The 16,213-nt window shown below is 48.0% G+C and overlaps 1 protein-coding gene across 2 annotated transcripts in view; it reads right to left on the bottom strand.

Annotated features, from left to right (window-relative positions):
• Positions 1–16,213, bottom strand: part of MSRA (methionine sulfoxide reductase A) — a 400,542-nt gene that overhangs the window by 116,777 nt on the left and 267,552 nt on the right. For both annotated transcript variants that reach the window (XM_056563826.1, XM_056563827.1), the window contains one exon: positions 8,443–8,549. In XM_056563826.1, coding sequence (XP_056419801.1) covers positions 8,443–8,549 — 107 coding nt within the window. The remainder of the gene's footprint in view (positions 1–8,442; positions 8,550–16,213) is intronic.

Here is a 16,213-nt window from a genome sequence, read left to right as displayed (position 1 = left end):
AATGGCCCAGATACGTATGCTGGAATCCCCAGTGTGTCCTCAGAATCTGGTGTTCGGAGATGAGTTCCCAAATGAGGCACCTGGGGGTAAGAAGAAGAAGACCAAGCCAAAGCAGCAAGAAGTGGTGAGTTACATCTACACCCCCCTCCCTGTAAACCCTGAGTCGGCCGCAGGGTCAGCTCATTGTGCAAGCCCCGTTACCCAGCCCAGCCCGTGTTCTGTGGTGGACTCGATGCAAAGGAGCGGGGAGAGTACAGGTACTAAAAGGGCGCAAAACTCCATGCCTGTTTGCAGTAGCAGGGATGGAGTAGAGAAGGCACTGGCTGCAAGGCCGGACAGTGAGGGCAGCCCAGCAGTGGGCATAGAGGCAGACTCCGGGGCTGTAGTTCGCTCCCCTGTGGGAGGGGGGGGTGACTCAGTGCCTGAGGTAGTCGCGGTGACTACAGATGTAGCAGATGCTCCCAAAACAAAAGAACAAATCTTATTTTGTATTGGCGCCGCTGATCCCATTGATCAGCGGCGCCCTGATAAGACTGGAGAAATTGCTGATGAGGCGGAGGGCACTAATAAGAACAGGGCTGGGGCCTCCTCTAGACTGGGTAAGCATGCTGCCCGGTCCCTTAAAGGGCCAGCGGAGGTTGTCCCAGCTCTAGTGCCCCGTGATGCCGAGGCACAACGGACTGAAAATGTATCTTCATCAACATCACCATCATCATCATCATTTGCCGGTTTACCTGTTGCTGGTCCAGCCAGTGTGAGTGATGGGGTAAATGGGGTTGGGGGATGTATGACTGGGGAGAGGATGGAGATTGATGTTACTGGGGAAGGTGTTTTTGGGGGAGGTGGTGACCATGTTATTGGAGTTGGTGCTAATGTTGTCATTGGGGGTGGTGGGGATGTTGTCATCGGCAGTGGTGTAGGTGCAGGGTCTGGTCCGGTTGCCCCCCCAGTGGTGACAGACCATAGGAGTTATGCCAATGTCACTGCTGGGGGAAGTAGAATACTTTCCTCGTCTCCTGACTCTAGGGACGGTTTATTGCAGCGACGTCTCCTGGAAGCTCTGAAAAAGGGGGAAAGGTCGATTAATGTAGAGGGTAGAGCAGTTGATCTGTCCTTCTGGATAGAGAGACACGGTCTCTCTGCCTTCCGAGAGGAAAGAGGGGGCGATACTGTGTGGTCCCTCCCAACAGCCGGGGCAGGTAGTAACCGTAGGAATGTAGTCCGTCTTCGGTGGCAGGGCGAAGAAATGTGTCCTTCAAGGACGAAAGTGGTTGAGCTCTTGCTAAAGATGGGCTTCAAGGCAGTTGATATCTTTGCCTTGATACATCCCTACGGTGCTCCTGAATTCGATATCAGTTTTGTTCGGCCAGAGGGGCTTGAGCTTTTCTGGTCGAATTATGAATTGGTAAAGAATGAACCCGGCTGGCGAGACTTTGCCATACAGGCATTGTCTCGCCAAAACGAAATCAAGAGAGTGACCGTTTTGACCCGTAACGAATCACTCTCTTGTGTTGACATCATCACCTGGTTAGGACGGTATGGCGAGGTAATGGGGGTCCCGCAGAAGAACAGGGACGAGTTTGGCATCTGGTCAGGAGCCTGGACGTTTTTGGTAAAACTTAAACGTTCAGGAAATACAGTTACCCATATTCCATCCTCTGCCTTTCTCGGTAGGGATCGTATCCAGATTTTCTACCGGGGTCAGCCGAAGCTCTGTCACAGATGTGGTGACCCCACACACTTCAGTGCAAACTGTACGGTGCAGAAATGTGCCTTGTGTGGGGGTGTAGGCCATCTTGCCGCATCTTGTGCAGAGATTAGGTGTCACCTGTGTGGTGACTTAGGTCACCCATTCAGTCGTTGTCCTCGTTCTTTCGCTAATGCAGTCTTGTCCCCAGCGGGTGAAGATCACGAGCCGGAATCTGCTGGGGAGGGGACTAGCAGGGGTGGAGGAACTGAGGGGTCAGTGAGGAACAGCAAGAAAAAGACACCAGCCCAACTAAGACGTCTTGATAAACGCCAAAGGGATAGGGTGATGGGGAAAGCCCGGGTTACCGGGACAACCTCTCATTCTGTCCCAGAGGCCAACCTTGCTGCTGAGACCCTGAGGGATGGCGAGCTGAATGAGGAGGTCAGGAGGATCCAGAATGAGGAAGGTGCCATCTCCTCAGATAGCGTGGAGGAGGATGATGGGGGATGGCAGAAGGAGACACGAAAGCGGGGTAAAAGTAGGAAAAAAAAGGGAGATTTAAGATCTTCTCCCACCCTGGTCCAGGTGCCACAGGAAGGCAAAACTGACTCCCCTCTGGTTGGCCTTTCCAATCGATTCCGACCCCTCAGGGACGTCTCCTCCTCTTCTTCGGAGGGGGAGGATGAGGGGGAGGTGGCAGAGGGGCTTCCAGGGGGCGCCGAGTCCTCTTCCCCTGGGGAGGTTATGTCCTCGGGGGAAGGGACTGGCCTTGAATCCGGAGACGAGGAAAGTAAAACGACGTCTGGTGAGATGGACACTTCTATTTCTCTAAAGAGGGTGAAGAGTTCTTCTGATGTGGAGGGTGAGAAGGGGAGTGGGAAAAAGAAAGCTGTTTAACTCAATCACCCTTGATGGCGGCACCCTCTCCGTTGACGCTGGCGTCCATTAATGTCGCCAGCATTAAGTCAGATACGGCTCGATTTGCTGCCTATGATTTTTTTGCCCATATTAATGCTGATATTTTATTTTTGCAGGAGACCAGGCTAACAGACATGTCATCTATCTACAAGGCTAAAAGAGAGTGGAGGAATGGGCCCTCCTACTGGTCTCTTGGGGCCGAGCCGTATAGCGGAGTGGCGGTCCTTTTTACCGCAGCGGTAGAATGCCGACGGGTTATCGAGTTAGAAATGGGGAGGTGCCTGATCTTAGATGTCCTCATGAGGGGACAAGAACTTCGCCTTATTAACATCTACGGCCCACAGTCTAAGTGGGACCGGAAGTGCCTCTTTATGAGGATCAAGCCCTATCTTTTTACAAGTCGGCAGGTGGTCTTTGGAGGGGACTTTAATGCTGTCACGAGGCCCCAAGACAGGGGAGGTGCCAGAGACAAGCTGACTTATGATAGCGTCGCCCTTAATAGCATAGCGAGTGAGGCTCGTCTGGTGGATGTCCACATCCGGCACACCCCAGGCCACGCGGGATTCACCTATCATAGGGGTAGTTGTAGGTCTAGGATAGACAGGTTTTATTTAAAGGAGGAAGCCGTCTCTTCAGCAGTGTCTGTTGTTGAGGTGGAGTTCTCCGATCACTGTTTAATTTTGTTTTCTCTGAATGTCACAGAGACCCCCCGGATGGGCAGAGGCTATTGGAAGCTGAATTCGTCTCTCTTGGAAGAAGCGGAGATAAGACAGTCCTTTGAGGATTTTCTTCAGAGCCAGGTACCATTGCTGGGCCTTTGTAGCAGTAAGTCAGAGTGGTGGGAGATCTTCAAGGAAAGGGTTGCGAGATTCTTCCGCCAGCTCTCGGGCCTCAGAAGCCTAAACAGGTACCGCTTGTACCAGGGCCTGAGGAAGAAACTTGAGAACCTTGTCTCGACTGGAGGTAGTCGTGATGATATCTCCAGAGTGAAGTCCTTGCTGATGAAGTGCCAGTACGATAGGCACGCATCTTTGGTTTTTGAGAGGGATTACGGGAAGTACCGCTCGCCCGACCCTTACAGAAACTGCAAGATGTCAGTGAATAGTAAAGTAGTCTCAGGACTGATTGATAGTACGGGATCCTTGAAAAGGTCCAGATCGGGGATCCTGGAGGTCATCAGATCCTTCTACTCGCACCTCTTGGGAAGGAAGGATCTAGATCGAGATAAGGTATCAGCTTTCTTGGCTGAAACCGTCCCTGAACCAGGAGTAGACCCCTCTCTTGACGTTTTGACAGAGATGATCCGGGAAGAGGAAGTCAGGATGGCTATTGATGGGCTTGCCCTCAAGAAGTCACCCGGTCCGGATGGCTTAACATCTGAGTTCTATAAGACCTTTAAGGACACTTTGGTTCCCCTCTTGACCGCGGTTTTTAATGAGTGTCTATCCTCGGGCACTCTGCCAAAGTCAATGAGGAGGTCAGCGCTGATCATCCTGTCAAAGGGTAAAGACCCGTCCCACATTGAGAATTGGCGTCCCATAGCACTTCTCAATGCGGACAGAAAGATTCTGGCAAAAGTGCTGTTTAACCGGCTGGTGGAATTTGCACCCCGGCTCCTTTCGGGGGCTCAGCATTGCTCTGTTCCGGGCCGCAGTACATTCAGTGCTGTGCTCAGTGTCCGAGAGGCTGTGGAGCAGGGTAGGGCTGGCCACTGGAAGGGGTACTTGCTTTCCTTGGATCAGGCAAAAGCGTTTGATCGGGTTAACCATGAGTACCTCTGGTCTGTCCTTCTGAGATATGGCCTGCCAGGGGGGTTTGTTGATTGGCTTAAGACCTTGTATGTAGGGGCAGAGAGTTTCCCGCTTGTGAATGGTTGGATTGGCCGCTCTTTTGAGGTTGGGTCTGGTGTCCGTCAGGGTTGTCCTTTGAGCCCTTTGCTGTACGTGTTTGCAATCGATCCTTTCCTTAGAGGGATTGATTGTGGACCGTTGGCAGGGGTGAGAATGGACCTGGCGGTGCCGGATTCGGCTCTGAGGGCGGTAGCGTACGCTGATGATGTCACCGTGTTTGTCTCCTCACAAGAGGAGGGCAGATGGGTGATGTCAGAGGTGGACCGCTACTCGGAGGCATCCGGGTCCAAGATCAATCAGGATAAGTGTGAGAGTCTCTGGCTGGGAGGGGGAGATCCTGATTTTGATCTCCCGGACACCCTTCCAGAGCCCCAGGAATCCGCAAAAGTCCTCGGCATCGAATTTGGCCAAGGGGATTACCCCAAACAAAACTGGGACAGCAGGCTTAAGATCGCCGCTCAGAAGGTAGATCAGTGGAAGGGTTGGTCTTTGACCCTCCGGGAAAGGGTTAACCTGATGAAAACTTTCCTGCTCCCTTTGCTGATATATCTGGGCAGTGTATGCATGTTGCCAGAACCTCTTTGGACCCGGGTCTACAGTGTGTTCTTCCAAATGTTATGGGGGAATAGACTGAACCTAGTGAAGAGGGAGGTTACTTACCGTACGAGGAGACTAGGGGGGTTGTGTATGGTCAACCCTGTGGTGTTCCTAGTGAATACCTTTCTAAAGACCAATATAGCAAACCTCTGGTCAGAGAGGGCTCCTCCGTGGGTATCCTCCTGTAGGGGATGGTTTCGGCCTTTCTTCCAGGAATGGGAGACAGGAGGGCAAGTGAAGGATCTTCGCACACCACACGGGCATCTCCCGGCTTATGCTACCCCGGTTCTGAAGGTTATTCGTAGGTGGGGTCTGGGGATGTGGGAGATTAGGACTCTGTCGAGGAAATTCCTTGACAAGAGGGTCCTGTCTTCTCATTTCCAGAGGCCATTGGCACTCAAGGACTGCCCAAGTCGGGATCTGGAGGTGGGTTTAGAGCTTTTGAATTCTATCAGGATCCCCTTGAAGTTTTGGGACTTGACTTGGCGCTGCTTCCATGGGAAACTGTGTGTGAGGGACAATCTGAAGTGCAGGAGCTCTGATGACCGGGGATGTCCCCGCGAAGAGTGTGGAGGCATGCTGGAAAGCATGGAGCATTTTCTGCTTCATTGTCCCTTTAACACAGAGGTTTACACCAGGGTGGGCGCTTCCATTGGTTGGCCTCGGCTTGCCAGTCTCTCCTATGCGGAATGGGCCTATGGGGCATTCAGAAACCTTGGAGGCTGGGACCGGTGCACTTTATTCCTAGTCAGCTCAGTGGTCAGGTATTACACGTGGAACGCACGGTGTTTAGTGTCGACGCAGCGTAAAATCCTCCCTGTGGGTGAGGTGGTTAGGAACATTCTTGGTGACCTGGTGAAGGTGCGTTCTCTGGAGTACGAGAGGCTGGGTGCTGGCAGGGCCTCTCGTCTGTGGAGGGGCTCTGCCTTTAAAGTGCCTTAGCCTGTTGTCTCCCCCTGGTGGTGGGCTGATGCTGGCACATTAGTCTTTTTGTTTTGTGCTGTAGATATATGGTGATATAGGGCTTGCAGGCACTGAACTTGAGCTTTAGGGGTTTGTGTGATTGAAAAGCCTTATTGATGTTTGTTGTTTGGTTTGTATTATTTTGTATATATTTGTTTTGTTTGTACATTTATGTATATGTGTATATATGTATATATATTGTATTTTTTTCTAGGGGTTGTGTTGTGTTGGGGTTTAGTGCTAGGTTGGGTGGTGGGTAGATGGGGGGAGGGGGGATTCTGTGTGGGACTTTTTGTATAAAAAAAAAAAAAAAAAAAAAAAAATCCTGGACTGGTTCATGGACGTCTGTTATCATGTACTGGGGGCATGGGATGCGGGACCAGCTCAGGGACAAAATAAAAAAAATAAATAAATAAATAAAAAAAAAAAATTAAAAAAAAATTAAAAAAATAATAATAATAATAATAATATATAAAAAATATAAAAAAAAACATTGTATATTCGGTTTTTCTGTTTGCGGTGTTTGTTGGTGGTTTGACACATATTTATTATTTTGGGTGGGGAAATGCAACCGGACCAGTTTTTAGTTATTATTGTTATTATTATTACTGTAAGTATTATTATTATTGTAGAGTGTTTAGTAGTTGTTGTTATTATAGCGGTGTGTTTGGTGAGAATGAGGCTGGACCAGAAGATACTTGGTTGGACATTTTTGGACTAATATGGACTCATTTTTGTATATATTATACAGGTGTATGTTGTTTGTATTATTGTTATGGTGATGTTTATTCTTTTTGTAATGTTTTATATTTTTTAATAAAAGATCTACAGGATATAACTCAAGATCAGTACAGGATAAGTAATGTAATGCATGTACACAGTGACCTCACCAGCAGAATAGTGAGTACAGCTCTGGAATATAATACAGGATATAACTCAGGATCAGTAAAGGATAAGTAATGTAATGTATGTACACAGTGACCCCACCAGCAGAATAGTGAGTACAGCTCTGGAGTATAATACAGGATATAACTCAGGATCAGTACAGGATAAGTAATGTAATGTATGTACTCAGTGACCTCACCAGCAGAATAGTGAGTACAGCTCTGGAATATAATACAGGATATAACTCAGGATCAGTAAAGGATAAGTAATGTAATGTATGTACACAGTGACCACACCAGCAGAATAGTGAGTACAGCTCTGGAGTATAATACAGGATATAACTCAGGATCAGTACAGGATAAGTAATGTAATGTATGTACACAGTGACCTCACCAGGAGAATAGTAAGTACAGCTCTGGGGTATAATACAGGATATAACTCAGGATCAGTACAGGATAAGTAATGTAATGTATGTATACAGTGACCTCACCAGCAGAAAAGTGAGTACAGCTCTGGAGTATAATACAGGATATAACTCAGGATCAGTACAGGATAAGTAATGTAATGTATGTACACAGTGACCCCACCAGCAGAATAGTGAGTACAGCTCTGGAGTATAATACAGGATATAACTCAGGATCAGTACAGGATAAGTAATGTAATGTATGTATACAGTGACCTCACCAGCAGAATAGTGAGTACAGCTCTGGAGTATAATACAGGATATAACTCAGGATCAGTACAGGATAAGTAATGTAATGTATGTACACAGTGACCTCACCAGCAGAATAATTAGTACAGCTCTGGAGTATAATACAGGATATAACTCAGGATCAGTACAGGATAAGTAATGTAATGTATGTACACAGTGACCTCACCAGCAGAATAATGAGTACAGCTCTGGTGTATAATACAGGATATAACTCAGGATCAGTACAGGATAAGTAATGTAATGGATGAACACTGACTCTACCAGCAGAATAGTGAGTACAGCTCTGGAGTATAATGCAGGATATAACTCAGGATCAGTACAGGATAAGTAATGTAATGGATGAACACAGTGACTCTACCAGCAGAATAGTGAGTGCAGCTCATGGCAATGCAGGGCAATAAAGGGGGTCCCCATATGCCCAGACATTTTCCCTGTTGCATCCTCTGCAGAGAAAAAGTAACATTACAGATTCAACATATTGGACAACCATGCAATGCATTAATGGGCCACATGGGTTTTGTGTTCTGGGTCATGGGGGTCATGACGGTTCCCAGGTACAGGACACCTCTCTGCATCTCGATGACATCAATATTTCCTAACATTGTATAGTTTAGTGTATATAGCCATCATAACACAATGACTATATAGAGTGACCCCATCCATTCATATAGATGACGTTAGATGATAGTATGAGGAGATATCTACAGGAAACATATTTTGCTGAATACAAGATTTCTTTTTAACTCCCTCCATATGTGACAAGATGAATCTGGTCGTGTGTCCTTTGGGATGTCGGATTTAGCCATATGTGATCCGGTAATGCCTACCTTTTGGTAATCTTCTTTGGATTTCAGAGCGGCGTCCATCTGTTCCTTGTTGTATGTATAGATGGCCGAACGATACATGGTGCCCACATCATTACCCTGACGCATCCCTGGTGGAGGAAGGAGACACAAGGATACGTCAACATGGGTGACAGTATACAAGACCGCACTGTAGTGATGGTGTGACAATTGTAAAGAACTCTACAATACTTAAAGACTATACATAAATGTGTGTCCAGACAAGTCTTCATCTGCAAAACCAGCTGTATGTTAGGGTAAATATGGTGGTACTGGATGGTGAGACAACCCCAATAAATAGGTCTCCAAAACATGTGGTTGCACCGTATATGAGAGGCATATGGATAAACTTGGTGGGAACATGTGGGTTCAGTGTATATGGGAAGACATGCTTATATGGATGCTACAGATGGATAAAGGTGCACTTGGGGGACACATGTAGTTGGGCTCCATTTGAGGGGTGTTTGGCTCCACTTGGGAAGCACTCTATATGAGGGGTATATGGATGTACTTGGAGGGTTCATGTGGCTGCACTCTATATGAGGGGTATATGGATGTACTTGGGAACCACATGTGGCTGCACTCTATATGAGGGGTATATGGATGTACTTGGGAACCACATGTGGCTGCACTCTATATGAGGGGTATATGGATGTACTTGGGAAGCACATGTGGCTGCACTCTATATGAGGGGTATATGGATGTACTTGGAGGGTTCATGTGGCTGCACTCTATATGAGGGGTATATGGATGTACTTTGGAAGCACATGTGGCTGCACTCTATATGAGGGATATATGATGTACTTGGGAAGCACATGTGGCTGCACTCTATATGAGGGGTATATGGATGTATTTGGGAAGCACATGTGGCTGCACTCTATATGAGGGGTATATGGATGTACTTTGGAAGCACATGTGGCTGCACTCTATATGAGGGGTATATGGATGTACTTGGGAAGAACATGTGGCTGCACTCTATATGATAGGTATATGGATGTACTTTGGAAGCACATGTGGCTGCACTCTATATGAGGGGTATATGGATGTACTTTGGAAGCACATGTGGCTGCACTCTATATGAGGGGTATATGGATGTACTTGGGAAGAACATGTGGCTGCACTCTATATGAGGGGTATATGATGTACTTGGGAAGCACATGTGGCTGCACTCTATATGATAGGTATATGGATGTACTTGGGGAGCACATGTGGCTGCACTCTATATGAGGGGTATATGGATGTATTTGGGAAGCACATGTGGCTGCACTCTATATGAGGGATATATGGATGTACTTGGGAAGAACATGTGGCTGCACTCTATATGAGGGGTATATGGATGTATTTGGGAAGCACATGTGGCTGCACTCTATATGAGGGATATATGGATGTACTTGGGAAGAACATGTGGCTGCACTCTATATGCGGGGTATATGGATGTACTTTGGAAGTACATGTGGCTGCACTCTATATGAGGGATATATGATGTACTTGGGAAGCACATGTGGCTGCACTCTATATGAGGGGTATATGGATGTACTTGGGAAGCACATGTGGCTGCACTCTATATGAGGGGTATATGGATATATTTGGGAAGCACATGTGGCTGCACTCTATATGAGGGGTATATGGATGTACTTGGAGGGTTCATGTGCCTGCACTCTATATGAGGGGAATATGGATGTACTTGGAGGATTCATGTGGCTGCACTCTATATGAGGGGTATATGGATGTACTTGGAGGGTTCATGTGGCTGCACTCTATATGAGGGGTATATGGATGTACTTTGGAAGCACATGTGGCTGCACTCTATATGAGGGGTATATGGATGTACTTGGGAAGCACATGTGGCTGCACTCTATATGAGGGATATATGGATGTACTTGGGAAGCACATGTGGCTGCACTCTATATGAGGGATATATGGATGTACTTGGGAAGCACATGTGGCTGCACTCTATATGAGGGGTATATGGATGTACTTGGAGGGTTCATGTGGCTGCACTCTATATGAGGGGTATATGGATGTACTTGGGAAGAACATGTGGCTGCACTCAATATGAGGGGTATATGGATGTACTTGGAGGGTTCATGTGGTTGCCCTCTAAATGGGCAAATATGGTTGAGTTTATATGCGTGCTATGTTGCTACACTTGTTGTTGGCTCTATATGAGGGGTGTTTGGCTCCACTTGGGGAGTACATGTGGCTGCACTCTATATGGATGTACTTGGAGGGTACATGTGGCTGCACTTTAAATTGGGAAAATATGGTTGAGTTTATATGGGTGCGATATGGCTTCACTCAGGGAGGCACATGTGGCTGCACCCCATGTGGGGGTGGACACTACTGCACTTGGTGGCCACAAGTTTTGGGCTTTATAAGAGCGGAATGTCTCTAGCTGGTAGGCAGATGTGATTAACCTCTATAGGAGAGGCGTATAACTGTCCTTGAAGGGTACTTGTGGCTGCACTCTATATGGGGAGATATGCTGAAATTTAAATTCTAAATTTGGGTTTATGGTTGACCTTGTACATAAGGCATATGGCTGTATTTGAAGGGTACATGTGGGCGCACTCTATATTGGGGAGATATGCTGGAGTTTACACTATTCATGGGGATTTATGGCTGACCTTGTACAGGGGGCATATGGCTCTACTTGGTGGGCACAGGTGGCGACACTCTATATGGGGTGATATGTCTGAGTTTATACTCTACATGAGGAGTCGGCAATCCCTGGCACGTGAAGTGCATTTGGGTGTCACGTGAGGGAGCGCTGATCAGGAGACAAAGTTTCACATTTTTTCAGGACGCCGACGCGTCGCTGCACTGGCACGAGACGTGCCTGCACGTCAGTTACCAGCAGCCATTACTAGAAGATGCCAGCCAGTGGCAGTCACTGGCCAGCGTGTCCTTCCCTCTCCCTGCCTGGCATGGGGGCTGTGTATGTGCGTATATGGGGGCTGTGTATGTGCCTATATGGGGGCTGTGTATGTGCGTATATGGGGGCCGTGTATGTGCTTATATGGGGGCTGTGTATGTGCCTATATGGGGGCTGTGTATGTGCGTATATGGGGGCCGTGTATGTGCCTATATGGGGGCTGTGTATGTGCCTATATGGGGGCTGTGTATGTGCGTATATGGAGGCTGTGTATGTGCGTATATGGGGGCTGTGTATGTGCGTATATGGAGGCTGTGTATGTGCGTATATGGGGGCTGTGTATGTGCCTATATGGGGGCCGTGTATGTGCCTATATGGGGGCTGTGTATGTGTGTATATGGGGGCTGTGCATGTGTGTATATGGGGGCTGTGTATTTGCCTATATGGGGGCTGTGTATGTGCCTATATGGAGGCTGTGTATGTTGCGTATATGGGGGCTGTGTATGTGCCTATATGGGGGCTGTGTATGTGTGAATATGGAGGCTGTGTATGTGCGTATATGAAGGCTGTGTATGTGCCTATATGGGGGCTGTGTATGTGTGAATATGGAGGCTGTGTATGTGCGTATATGGAGGCTGTGTATGTGCGTATATGGGGGCTGTGCCTATATGGGGGCTGTGTATGTGCCTATATGGGGGCCGTGTATGTGCCTATATGGGGGCTGTGTATGTGCGTATATGGGGGCTGTGTATGTGCGTATATGGGGGCTGTGCATGTGTGTATATGGGGGCTGTGTATTTGCCTATATGGGGGCTGTGTATGTGCCTATATGGAGGCTGTGTATGTGCGTATATGGGGGCTGTGTATGTGCCTATATGGAGGCTGTGTATGTGCCTATATGGAGGCTGTGTATGTGCCTATATGGGGGCTGTGTATGTGCCTATATGGGGGCTGTGTATGTGCTTATATGAAGGCTGTGTATGTGCCTATATGGGGGCTGTGTATGTGTGAATATGGAGGCTGTGTATGTGCGTATATGGAGGCTGTGTATGTGCGTATATGGGGGCTGTGTATGTGCCTATATGGGGGCAGTGTATGTGCCTATATGGGGGCCGTGTATGTGCGTATATGGGGGCTGTGTATGTGCGTATATGGGGGCTGTGTATGTGCGTATATGGAGGCTGTGTATGTGCGTATATGGGGGCTGTGTATGTGCCTATATGGGGGCCGTGTATGTGCCTATATGGGGGCCGTGTATGTGCCTATATGGGGGCTGTGTATGTGTGTATATGGGGGCTGTGCATGTGCGTATATGGGGGCTGTGTATGTGCCTATATGGGGGCTGTGTATGTGTGAATATGGAGGCTGTGTATGTGCGTATATGGAGGCTGTGTATGTGCGTATATGGAGGCTGTGTATGTGCGTATATGGGGGCTGTGTATGTGCCTATATGGGGGCCGTGTATGTGCCTATATGGGGGCCGTGTATGTGCCTATATGGGGGCTGTGTATGTGCGTATATGGGGGCTGTGTATGTGTGTATATGGGGGCTGTGCATGTGTGTATATGGGGGCTGTGTATTTGCCTATATGGGGGCTGTGTATGTGCCTATATGGAGGCTGTGTATGTGCGTATATGGGGGCTGTGTATGTGCCTATATGGAGGCTGTGTATGTGCCTATATGGAGGCTGTGTATGTGCCTATATGGGGGCTGTGTATGTGCCTATATGGAGGCTGTGTATGTGCCTATATGGGGGCTGTGTATGTGTGTATATGGGGGCTGTGTATTTGCCTATATGGGGGCTGTGTATGTGCCTATATGGAGGCTGTGTATGTGCGTATATGGGGGCTGTGTATGTGCCTATATGGGGGCTGTGTATGTGCGTATATGAAGGCTGTGTATGTGCCTATATGGGGGCTGTGTATGTGTGAATATGGAGGCTGTGTATGTGCGTATATGGAGGCTGTGTATGTGCGTATATGGGGGCTGTGTATGTGCCTATATGGGGGCTGTGTATGTGCCTATATGGGGGCAGTGTATGTGCCTATATGGGGGCCGTGTATGTGCGTATATGGGGGCTGTGTATGTGCGTATATGGGGGCTGTGTAGGTGCGTATATGGAGGCTGTGTATGTGCGTATATGGGGGCTGTGTATGTGCCTATATGGGGGCAGTGTATGTGCGTATATGGGGGCTTTGTATGTGTGTATATGGGGGCTGTGTATGTGCGTATATGAAGGCTGTGTATGTGCGTATATGGGGGTTGTGTATGTGCGTATATGGAGGCTGTGTATGTGCGTATATGGAGGCTGTGTATGTGCGTATATGGAGGCTGTGTATGTGCGTATATGGAGGCTGTGTGTGTGCGTATATGGAGGCTGTGTGTGTGCGTATATGGAGGCTGTGTGTGTGTGTGCAGGTGCACGAAGTGGGCACTATTAATTGGGGTCTGTATTATGCAGTGGGTGGTGATTCTGGGGTCTGTATTATGCATTGGGTGGTGATTCTGGGGTCTGTATTATGCAGTTGGTGTGATTCTGGGGTCTGTATTATGCAGTGGGTGTGATTCTGGGGTCTGTATTATGCAGTGGGTGTGATTCTGGGGTCTGTATTATGCAGTGGGTGGTGAGTCTGGGGTCTGTATTATGCACTGGGTGGTGATTCTGGGGTCTGTATTATGCAGTGGGTGTGATTCTGGGGTCTGTATTATGCAGTGGGTGGTGATTCTGGGGTCTGTATTATGCAGTGGGATATGATTCTGGGGTCTGTATTATGCAGTGGGTAGTGATTCTGGGGTCTGTATTATGCAGTGGGTGGTGATTCTGTATTATGCAGTGGGTGGTGATTCTGGGGTCTGTATTATGCAGTGGGTGGTGATTCTGTATTATGCAGTGGGTGGTGATTCTGGGGTCTGTATTATGCAGTGGGAGGTGATTTTGGGGTCTGTATTATGCAGTGGGTGGTGAGTCTGGGGTCTGTATTATGCAGTGGGTGGTGATTCTGGGGTCTGTATTATGCAGTGGGTGGTGATTCTGGGGTCTGTATTATGCAGTGGGTGTGATTCTGGGGTCTGTATAATGGTGGGTGATGATTCTGGGGTCTGTATTATGCAGTGGGAGGTGATTCTGGGGTCTGTATTGTACCGTGGGTGTGATTCTGGGGTCTGTATTATGCAGTGGGTGTAATTATGGGGTCTGTTTTATGCAGTGGGTGGTGATTCTGGGATCTGCATTTTGATGTGGGGTCTGATTCTGGGGTCTGTATTATGCAGTAGGTGGTGATTCTGGGGTCTGTATTATGCAGTGGGTGGTGATTCTGGGGTCTGTATTATGCAGTGGGTGTGATTCTGGGGTCTGTATTATGCAGTGGGTGTGATTCTGTATTATGCAGTGGGTGTGATTCTGGGGTCTGTATTATGCAGTGGGATGTGATTCTGGGGTCTGTATTATGGTGGGTGGTGATTCTGGGGTCTGTATTATGGTGTGTGTGATTCTGGGGTCTGTATTATGCAGTGGGATATGATTCTGGGGTCTGTATTATGCAGTGGGTAGTGATTCTGGGGTCTGTATTATGCAGTGGGTGTGATTCTGTATTATGCAGTGGGTGTGATTCTGGGGTCTGTATTATGGTGGGTGGTGATTCTGGGGTCTGTATTATGCAGTGGGAGGTGATTCTGGGGTCTGTATTATGCAGTGGGTGGTGATTCTGGGGTCTGTATTATGCAGTGGGTGTAATTCTGGGGTCTGTATAATGGTGGGTGATGATTCTGGGGTCTGTATTATGCAGTGGGTGGTGATTCTGGGGTCTGTATTGTACCGTGGGTGTGATTCTGGGGTCTGTATTATGCAGCGGGTGTAATTATGGGGTCTGTTTTATGCAGTGGGTGGTGATTCTGGGGTCTTCATTTTGATGTGGGGTCTGATTCTGGGGTCTGTATTATGCAGTGGGTGTGATTCTGGGGTCTGTATTATGCAGTGGGTGGTGATTCTGGGGTCTGTATAATGCAGTGGGTGGTGATTCTGGGGTCTGTATTATGCAGTGGGTGTGATTCTGGGGTCTGTATTATGCAGTGGGTGTGATTCTGGGGTCTGTATTATGCAGTGGGTGGTGATTCTGGGGTCTGTATTATGCAGTGGGATGTGATTCTGGGGTCTGTATTATGGTGGGTGGTGATTCTGGGGTCTGTATTATGGTGGGTGTGATTCTGGGGTCTGTATTATGCAGTGGGATATGATTCTGGGGTCTGTATTATGCAGTGGATAGTGATTCTGGGGTCTGTATTATGTAGTGGGTGTGATTCTGTATTATGCAGTGGGTGTGATTCTGGGGTCTGTATTATGGTGGGTGGTGATTCTGGGGTCTGTATTATGCAGTGGGATATGATTCTGGGGTCTGTATTATGCAGTGGATAGTGATTCTGGGGTCTGTATTATGTAGTGGGTGTGATTCTGTATTATGCAGTGGGTGTGATTCTGGGGTCTGTATTATGGTGCGTGGTGATTCTGGGGTCTGTATTATGGTGGGTGGTGATTCTGGGGTCTGTATTATGCAGTGGGAGGTGATTCTGGGGTCTGTATTATGCAGTGGGTGGTGATTCTGGGGTCTGTATTATGCAGTGGGTGTGATTCTGGGGTCTGTATAATGGTGGGTGATGATTCTGGGGTCTGTATTATGCAGTGGATAGTGATTCTGGGGTCTGTATTATGTAGTGGGTGTGATTCTGTATTATGCAGTGGGTGTGATTCTGGGGTCTGTATTATGGTGGGTGGTGATTCTGGGGTCTGTATTATGCAGTGGGTATGATTCTGGGGTCTGTATTATGCAGTGGGTGTGATTCTGGGGTCTGTATTATGCAGTGGGTGGTGATTCTGGGGTCTGTATT

This window comes from Hyla sarda, chromosome 3 (genome assembly GCF_029499605.1).
Source record: "Hyla sarda isolate aHylSar1 chromosome 3, aHylSar1.hap1, whole genome shotgun sequence".
Lineage (NCBI taxonomy): Eukaryota > Metazoa > Chordata > Amphibia > Anura > Hylidae > Hyla > Hyla sarda.
Note: the sequence above shows the minus strand (reverse complement) of the source record. Positions and strands in the feature narration are given on the sequence as shown.